Source organism: Oncorhynchus mykiss, chromosome 8 (genome assembly GCF_013265735.2).
Source record: "Oncorhynchus mykiss isolate Arlee chromosome 8, USDA_OmykA_1.1, whole genome shotgun sequence".
Classification (NCBI taxonomy): Eukaryota; Metazoa; Chordata; class Actinopteri; order Salmoniformes; family Salmonidae; genus Oncorhynchus; species Oncorhynchus mykiss.
The window spans coordinates 12,236,673-12,246,432 of NC_048572.1; the positions used below are offsets into that span (position 1 = coordinate 12,236,673).

At 42.7% G+C, this 9,760-nt stretch overlaps 1 protein-coding gene across 3 annotated transcripts; it reads left to right on the forward strand.

Annotated features, from left to right (window-relative positions):
• The first annotated feature begins 207 nt into the window (after nt 1-207).
• Nucleotides 208-6,142, forward strand: LOC110529392. 3 transcript variants are annotated; one of them, XM_021611546.2, is made up of 21 exons: nt 208-301; nt 372-442; nt 521-616; nt 693-817; nt 1,062-1,205; nt 1,322-1,411; nt 1,502-1,666; nt 1,769-1,859; nt 1,940-2,157; nt 2,302-2,458; nt 2,691-2,899; nt 3,115-3,232; nt 3,498-3,709; nt 3,978-4,092; nt 4,206-4,375; nt 4,769-4,863; nt 4,941-5,071; nt 5,226-5,415; nt 5,593-5,734; nt 5,815-5,935; nt 6,023-6,142. In XM_021611546.2, exons 1-21 carry the CDS (start codon nt 282-284, stop codon nt 6,112-6,114), a joined length of 2,772 nt encoding a protein of 923 aa, XP_021467221.2. In that variant the 5' UTR covers nt 208-281; the 3' UTR covers nt 6,115-6,142. The 3 variants fall into 3 exon arrangements, with proteins under 3 accessions (XP_021467221.2, XP_021467223.2, XP_021467222.2); XM_021611548.2 differs by having other exon boundaries at nt 5,337-5,415; XM_021611547.2 differs by having other exon boundaries at nt 213-301; nt 393-442.
• Nucleotides 6,143-9,760: the final 3,618 nt, after the last annotated feature.

Consider the following 9,760-nt stretch of genomic DNA (forward strand, 5'->3'; position numbering starts at 1 on the left):
TAAATACAACATATAGAGCTAAAATTGTTACTTTCTCTACATGAAAGAGAAGCATATCCAATGCGTTTCAATCTGACGGTTCTGTCCTCTGATTACAGCTAACAAACTATGAGTGTGGGCCGTTGATTGATAATGACTATCACCTGTGGTCAGTGTGATTGGATACCAGATAAAACACCTGGGGAGGGGCTCAAGCACAGTATTCCAGTGGTACAGTTTTCCTTCTGTGCTGCGTGTGGGTTTTTGTTGCTGCGTACAAGCCAAAGTGACGATTTGGTGTGATGTGTGTTTTTAGACGTCTGTAAGTATCTTAGTGTTTTTAGTTTTTAATGTTTCATAAATGTTTGATTTATATGTTGTACTCATTTTAGTGTGACATGGATTTTGTTGAGTGTTGCTGTCTCTGGTCAGTTCCGGAGGCCAAGTTCCAAGCCTAGTTCAAGTAAGTTCTCCCTAATAGTATAAAGTTCAGTACCTGACTAATACTGCTCCGTAGGATTTACTGGTATCTTCTCTCCAGATAATGGTTTGCGGTCTGCGTGTCTTGGCAATGTCTTGAGGCTAACATTGGACAAAACTCTGGCTGTGGGTAGCCAGCTAGAAATTGATGCCATCGGTGAGTCTAAGTACTGAAGTCATGACAAGTTGGTGTGAACATTATTTTTAAGTCTAATCTGCAACTGTTCTTTCAGATGGCACTGACATTATACCATTGTCGCACACCTTGGCTGCCCAGTGTGGCTACAGCATTGAGTCTGACCCTTGGGGCAACACCAAAGTCTTTGCATCCTTGTTGGGCTGTTATGTTGACAACCAGGTACATTTCCAAAAGGGATACTGCGGTTAAATGACAACTACCTGGTCCTTTGTCAACCTTGCTCTTAGTCTTTTTATCAGCTGATGTATACATTTCAACTCGTGAAAAGTATTCATTTAGGGCAAAATATGCCAAGTTACCCATAATGGAAAATTGGCATTCCAGGTAGTCACTCCCTGTTTTGGCTAGTCTTACGCTTCATGCCTAATGAAAGGAACCCAGTACTAAGTGATTTGTTCCATAGGCGGATGTGGTGTTCACCTTTGGCCTGCGACTCCGAATGTATAGAGATGGCCTTTCAGAGCAGGTCAAGCATGATGTGACCGAGACGTGCAGCTACTCCCCCTGGGCCTCCCAGGAAATTCTCTGTGACAGGAACTACATGGAGGTGAGGCCCTTGTGATTATCCCTAGATTTGGTTTTACTATTTTATATTTTAAGGGGGGGGTGCAATACTTTGGGGTAGAACTTATTGATCAAGCCTTGGTGATTTGCTCTGTTCAGGTGTCAAGCCTCATGGTCACTCCAGAGACCCCTGTCAAAATAGTTGCTGGCCAGCAGGTTCATGATTCCTGGGAAAATACCATCCCTGATGTATGTCATTTTAAGATGCATTTTTTTTTTTTAATACATGTGGAATGGCTACATTTCTTGTCTGTAGTTACTATTTCCTTTCCACCACAGGTTGCCGTTGCTCCAAATGGCATCTGGAAGATGACATTCCACACCCCTGACCCCAAGGTCATGTTGCTGACTGATGCTCAGCGGGCTGGTTATGGTGCAATGATGACCCAAACAAGACTGGTGATCCGAAGCCCCTACAACATGGCAGAGACTTATTCTGTAGAGGTGATCATCACTGGCCTAAGCAATTTTCTTGGTTCACTTCCCTGTTATCATGACATATTGGTTAGAACACACCATGTGACGAATACATTATTTTCTCACCAGGTGGCTGGAGTTCCTATGGAGGTCGTCAGTGTGTCCACTTACTACAAGCTTGGCAGTTTGATTGTGGATTCAGCTGCTGCCTGTCCTACTGGTACATATGCTTTCTAAAGGAGATCTCTGGCTTTATACAAAAGCAGCACATTTCTGATTGTATTTTGCCCAATTGGTCAGGTGGTGTAGTCTTCACTGACAAGGTCATCACCTGGCATGTGCCTCGCCGCATCACCCCGCTGATTTCTAGTGCTGTTAAGATTCTGGAGACACACATGGGCATCTATGGCCAGAGGCTGGACAAAACCAAGATGGCTGCCAGACACTACAAGCTGTCTGTCACAGAGTCTCACGTCGTCATTGAGATTCCAGTGGGGTCCCCCGACGGCTACTACAAGGTCAGATTACTTGCATATTGTTGATTAGACCAGAACTCTCTAGCCCAGATAAATACAGTGAAACAATTGCATAAACACTATCTGCCTAATGAACAAAACATGTCTTGAGTTGCTTGATTTATATTTTTTTTTTATTGATTGCAGAGTCATGCCCCAGATTATGCTTACCACATAACCTACACTATTGAACCGATGCTTGAGTTGCTGTGGAGGGCAGAAAACACACAGGCTGACACAAGATACAAAGTCCTCTTCCCCATCACAACCCCTCTGATGCCCAGACCTCCACATGTTATTGACAGTAAGTCTGCTTCACTGGTACTGAAAGCAGGGGGTCTCTTCAGGATGGTGTACAGTTCACAAACACTTAGTCTGGCAGTAACCTCCACTCTAGCAGATGCTGTCCCAGTCTCTAAGGAGGTAACTTAACTCCCTGGTATAAAAAATTACATTGTCAGGTGTACTTTAATCCATTTCTGGAATACTGGTTAACTTCTGTTTACCTTTAACCCATGCTATGGTCTCTCTTCCAGACACAGTTCATGAGCAGAGTGTGTTTGACATCCTCCTGGGGATTTTCCTCCATGATGTGGAGCTGATGAACATCACCTTTACCACCAGGGTGCTAACTGTTGCAGAGTGCAATGCCAGAGGCTTCGATGTCCAGGAGCACCACTTTGCTAACGGCTCCAAGACCTTCTCAATAAGAGTGCCCTTCTCAGATGAATTAGTCCTGAAACGAGTATGTTCCTTCGGTCAAATGTACTACTGCAATGACTGACTCAATCCGTGAAAGATCATTGCTTATGTGGTGTGTGTGTATATATATATCAGGATTTTGGAAAGGGCAACTTGGTGTTTTGGCTCACAGTAAATCTGACTAGATTCTGCATCTGAAACTTGCCTCATGTGTGACATGACCAACATGTAATGCTCTTTTCTATTTAAAATATGCAGAACCCTGATCCCCTTACAACTGTGTACGTCCTCCCTCTGGTCTTCGGTCTGCTCGTCCTGCCTGACCAAACACCCTTTCCCCACCCTGCTGAGCTGGAGGCCTCCCGGGAAGATGTTGGTAAGGCCACCTAGGTTAAATACCAATCGATTCAGTATGACTACAGGACCCAGTAAGGTATCTGACTAAAGCTAGTCAATTGTTGACTTCCATGCAGATTCTATTCCTATGTGTTTCACTTGATTAAATGCATAGGAATAGAAGGCAACCGTTTTGTTTCTACTTCAATGCACCTAATCCTATCCAATAGGGAAACTGGGCCCAGGATGAGCACCCATCCAGTGCTTCAGATCAACTTGTTCCTTAGCTGCATTTTCTGTCTTAGTTCTTCCCACAATCACTGGCAGCTGCGACCAGGAGAACTTCTACTTCTCTGTAAAATACGGGAGCCAACAGGATAACTTCCAGACAGTGATGCTTCATGCTGGTTCATGGAGGGAGCTGGATATTGAGCTGGCAAAGCTGTACAGTCTCACTGACAACAGCACTCACTTCAGTATCGTAGTGCCCTTCACTGCACCTGCTGCAGCATTTGAGGTATGAGTTCTGATCCATGATTACTATTAACTCTGTGCACGATGCCTCGGATGGCTATTGAACTGCCTAATGAATCAGGGGCTGGCAACATGGTGATTTTATTTGCCCCACAAAGTTTGTTTTTTAAGGAGTTTTAAATGGTGGTTACATTGTCAAATGTGCTCTTGGTTTATTTGCAGTGTTAAATTATGGTCTGACCAATAATTCAAATTAACGGTTTAAACCCTAGTTACCTATCCCTGAACTAAAAGGAACTGTTGCTTTCCAGTTGGTTCATTTCAAATCTATCAGAGCCAGAGTGGACTTGCTGCTGTTGGAGATGCTTAACATGTGGCAACTCGCTGACTTTTCACTTGCCTGCTACTTCCCCCTGACTACAACTGGTTTGTTGTATTGTAATTTTACTTTAACACATTTGCTTAAAATATTACTAGAATGCAGCTTCACACTAGGTCAAGAGACTGACTTATCTGTACTTGTTTTGAACACATTTCAGAGTGCTACGCCAACGGCACGGTGACTGCACTGGCGGTTAAGGTGGAATCTGTTAGCAACTTGAACCCTGAATACCTGACCTTGAGGGACCAGTCATGTAAACCAGCCTTCAGCAATGACCGCTTTGCTTTCTTCTCCTTCAAACTCAACTCATGTGGCACCACAAGAACAGTAAGACTGCTTCTGAGCCTGACTCATCAGATTATGTAGATTTCAAAAGAAAGTTTATTTGTTATATGTGCTGAATACAACAGGTGTCAACCTTACAGTGAAATGCTTACTTACAGGCTCTAGCAAATAGTGCAAAAAAGGTATTCGGTGACCGGTAGGTAGAAATGCTTTAGAAGTAGCGGGCTGAGGGAGATATGGTTAAAGGGACCATGCATACATGATGACCACAGTGGTGTAAGAGGGGTGGGTGGGACACAACGTGCAATCTAGGATTTGATCGGCACATCTACTGACACTATGCATATGGTCCCATGTGTTATGATTCTACCTCATTGTGAATGACAGTCTTCAAACTGCACTGGAATATTGCATATCTAATTGTTGTCTTTCTAGTTCTTTGACAATGTCATGGTGTATGAGAATGAAATTGCCCTGCCATACAACACAGGCCAACAAAGTAGGAAAGGTCCATTCACTCCAGAGTATCGGTAAGAATACATGCCACTATGTTGTGAATGATTTTCCGTCCCGTGCGTTTTGTCACTGGTTGGCCCTCATGTTTCAGGCACACCATCTCTTGCTACTACCTGCTCAACTACACAAAGACCATGGCATTCCGTGCTAGCCCAAGGAGCACTAACCCTGTGGCAGATCCTGGGGTGGGACATCTGGTGGTCCAAATCAGACTGTCCCAGGGTAAGATGAGTTTAAGTGTGACTGTCCCAAATCAGCCTTGTCAGACTGCTTGGGTTACTAGTTCTAAACTTAACTACATTTCTTGAACAATTAAGAAATCATGTTAATGTAATAAACATTCATGTAGACTCTGTTCACTGGCTCTCTCTTTCAGATAGCTCTTATGCCTTATTCTACCACTCTGGGGACTACCCAGTGGAAAAGTACTTGAGACAGCCTCTGTATTTTGAGGTGGAGCTGATGCAGTCCACTGACCCTCAAATAGAGGTGGTGTTGGAGAACTGCTGGGCCACACTGCACAAGGACAGGACTTCTCTTCCTAGCTGGGACCTCATCATTGACGGGTAGCTAATGTTATTTTCTGGGTTCATTTTAGGCAGAATAAGTGGTCTCATTCACTAGGGAACTGGCTGACACAAATGGATCACTTGGCCAAAATAGTTTGGTATGGTATGCATTAATGAATACAGCCCAGGATTCTTCATGATTTGTAGTATTCTCTTGCCCACTCTGACTCTCAGCTGTGAGAATCCTGATGACCTCTACCTCACTGTCTTCCATCCCGTTGTTGCGGACACAAGGATTCAGGTCCCAGCTCACATCAAACGCTTCTCAATCAAGATGTTCACCTTCACCAAGGATGATGCAGTTCTGAAAGAACAGGTGAAGCAGACTTTCCTCTAAGAAGTCTATTCTCTTAGCTGCTAGCCTGAGTTATTTTAAATACGCTGTTCTCTCCATAGCTCTTTGTTCATTGTGACGCAGTCCTCTGTGACACCACCAAACCTGATGGCATCTGTTCAGGCCAGTGTGCAAATGCCCTGAGGTATGCTAACTCTCTCAGACCAACTGGCTCAAAAAGAGGTATGGTTCCATTCTTATTTCTGGCCACTGATGGCACTTATCAGTATGTCCTCCAGACTCTAAAGTTGGTGTCTGCTCTTGTTCTAGGTCTTAGCGCTGCAGATGCCAGCCAGTATAAGAAACAGATCTCATCTGGACCTGTTCTTCTCTCTGACTCCAACTTGTTCTGGAAAATATAATAAATCTTATTCTGTTTAATTCTCACCACATTGGTTTTGTGTTCCACTAACTCCTTTCGCAGATCTTGTTCCATGTAGTTAGACTCAATAGCTATTCACTAGGCCACTTCAACAGCAAGTAGTGCCAGACAATATTGGCACCGTAGTTAATTCTAAATTTAGTTGCAGCTTGGTTTGTCAACATTTACCTTAACATCTCTGCGCATGGAACCCGGTAGCGGGATGAAATTAAACAACATATGGTGATCGCTACATAAATAGTCATATTAAACATTCATGAAAATACAGGTGTCTCGCATGTTTCAAAAGCCTAGACTCTTGCTAATCCAACTGCTTTGTCAGATGTGAAAGATTTTACTGCAAAAGAATACGATGTGATTATCTGAGGATAGAGCCCCAAACTATTTCAACCAGCACAGGCGTCACGATCAAACTGCAATAAAATAAATGGTTTACCTCTGACGATCTCCCTCTGTTTGCAATCCCAAAGTTCATTGTTACACAATGAATGGTATTTTGTTCGCTAAAATCCGTTTTTATAGCCTTACACCATTTTGAACCTTGTCTAGTGAATTCTGTCATTCAATTTGACAACACATTTGAGGGAAATACGACTTTTCCAGTCATGTTTGGTTTCATTGCACTCAACTGGTTTTGTAACAACCAAACCTGGTGGGTCATTTTGCGGGACGTATTGCAATTTTTGAAGACCAGTAGTAACAACATTGTGCACCGCTGATTTGCCTTTATTTTAACCCAATGACCACTGATCGTCTTAATCTAGCTGGGTAGATGGCGGCTGAGGTAAACTAATGTTTGGAAGACTAACCCATGTAAACTCTGGCGTAAAATAAATTCATTCGCCATTGACGATTCATACCGGAAGGAGCAACACGTTTTGGTAAAGCGCATATTCAGCTGTTTATCAGTATGTCAAGGAAGCTAAGTCTAGACGTACACAATTTTAGACGAGATTGATCGAGGATTTTTTTTTTTTTTGAACAGAGGACATTTTGGACTAGTAAGTTCTTCTCATGCTAATGCTGTTTTGAAATTAGTGAAATAGCTTCTGAGGCTGTGGGGAGGGCAGGCCCACAACAGCCAAAGTGAAATGGAGACAGCTGTAGATACAGCTGGTCTGTAATATAAAGACAGATCTAGCTGATGTCATATAAATCAGACGGATCTAGCAGGTATATAATATATTCAACCTTGTGTTCCCTGTACATTATACCTGATACAGGGCTCATGTGGAACCAGTCTAACTGAACATTTTCTTTCAGTGACACTAACTCCGAATGGGAGCCCCCAGTGCCAAGGTGTCATCCCCCACTGAAGCTGGTTCATCCAGCTCCTGCCACAAGTGTTCATCTACCCAAATGTATTTCTGCAGGCATGGATGTGCTATGGCATCAGCAGCACAATATTGTGTAGAGGACTGAGGGTCTTCCAAATATTGAGTGATTTTGTAAATGTATTTCTCTTTGGGGGGTGTTAGAATACCATTTTGGTATAAAGTTATTCCATTCAAAATGTATAACTTCACCCATTTGGGCTACTTGTGTGGGACACCTGGGTGACTTCATGATGTCATAGCACACTCATTTTGGAAGTTAACATTCTGAAACTTTGCACAAGTACTGTTGCCCTCTTATATTTTTCACTGATTGTCCCCATCCGCTCTGAATGATTGATTTGTCTTAATTTGAAAGATGATACAATGACCTATACATTTATTGTATCTAAACCAGATCTCTTGTGTTATATTCTCCTACATTCAATTCACATTTACAAACTTCAGAGTTTCTTTCACATGAAATCAATAATATGCATATCCTTGATTCTGTGCCTGAGCTACAGGCAGTTAGGCAGAAATTGAAAAGTAGGGGTTAGCGCTGAGGTTAACATTGAAAAATTAAGAGAATCACCAAGGCATGGACAATTATTGGCACCCAGGTGCAATACTTGGTTAAATAGCTTCTGCCAAAGACTGCAAGAAATGCATCTAGTCCTAAGCTTGCTGTACCTTCCCACTAGCAATTTGGTTTGCTTCAAGTTGAGGGTTGCCTGCTGTACCGATGTTACTGTAGGTTTTCAATTGGGGTTTTTCTCCAATAATGGGTGTAGCTTGGTATTCTTTTGGACTGAGCTTAAGCAGCTGACTTTGCCAACCCCACAGCATTATTCCACCTTTGTAGGGACAAGCTTTAATTCACTTGGTCATTGAACATCTTAATTGCCCCTGAATTAAGGTGTTAGGTAGTTTTGGAAGTTCAAGACTGAATTCTGGTCTTCCTGTTCACAAATACAATGAAGCAGTGAAAACACTCGCTCCAATCACATGACGGTTTGACACTGTTGCTTTTCCTCTGGTACTGGTGGGGCCTTAAGTGCAAGATATGTAATTGGTAGCTTGTACACTGCAACCCCTTCCAATTGTCTGACTGGTCTTCCAGCAGGAGAACCTGAACACAAGCACCTAACAATGGTTGGTACACACTTGACTTCCTGTGACAAGTCATCTGAATCCCATCAGTTGACATCACCACCCAATTTTGCAGAATTGGTGCTGCTCAAGTGGGTCAAATTGGCAGCATGCTCATAGTTTAAATTCTCCTGGGTGCCAATTTTGCCCATGCAATTAGTTGTATGTAATTTTATAAACAAAGGGGTTTTGTAATTGTGACAACCCAATGAATTAATAATTCTCAACTAAGGGTGCAAGTGTATTTGACTGGCAGTATTTGACTGGCAAATGTTCTGTTACCTTATAGGTAGGCTTTGAATTACTTCCAATTTGTCTGACATGGCCAGTCTTCCTTGACATTAAAGTTCTGTGTGTACCAGCGTTATTGTGCTGAGTAATGGGATGCCTGCTCAATTGCCAATTTTGGTTCCCCTCAAAATGGAAGGGAAGCTGTAATGTGTCAGTGAAGCACTTCAATAGGCCAAGTTGTTTTGTCTACTGCCTCATTACTAAATCTGACTCGCATTTTCAGGAAAGGTGTAACTAAAATGGGAACTGTTTCATTTTGGACATCAGGCTACTTGAATAAACAAACATTTGAGATGTATTACTGGTTCCTCTAAACCCTGGCTATTGTTTGACATCAGCTGTAGCAACTCGGACTCCAGGTATCAGTCATTGGCTAGGAGGGCCCTATTACTGTTCCATCACTTGTCAATGGACATTCCCACTCACCAGTGCTGGACTTGGCCTAAAAGGTGGCAGTACTGATGCAGTACTGATCCAATAATTTTGAGCTAATCTGAGGAACAGGCGCTCAGACATTAGGAAGTGACGGTATACCGCTCTGAGCTCCCGCCCAAGTCAAGCACTGCCACTCCCACCTTGCCTCAACAAATCGCATCGCCAATTAGTAATTGTTCCATTGACCCCAGACCCTTTATTTTCTGGCCCTACATAGCAGTTGAGCCATGTGGGTTATAAGGCCCTGTCCTTTAAGTGTAAGGCTATGCTTCATACCTTAACACTAACATTCTTTATCAGTTGACTGCATTTATTTCCTAATGTGTAGTTTTCAACCTGTAACATTTATATTAAACCTTGATTATTTCAATAAATTCCAGTCCCACTTTATTTCTCTAATCAATGTCAATTTTCAGTGTTCATTCTCTGTACTCT

Bases quoted from the DNA above. Each gene is read 5' to 3' on its own strand.
- LOC110529392 (XM_021611546.2), top strand. From the start codon at position 282: ATGTGTGTTTTTAGACGTCT. The intron at 302-371 runs GTAAGTATCTTA...TACTCATTTTAG, and splicing joins ATGTGTGTTTTTAGACGTCT to TGTGACATGGATTTTGTTGA. The intron at 818-1,061 runs GTACATTTCCAA...TTTGTTCCATAG, and splicing joins GCTGTTATGTTGACAACCAG to GCGGATGTGGTGTTCACCTT.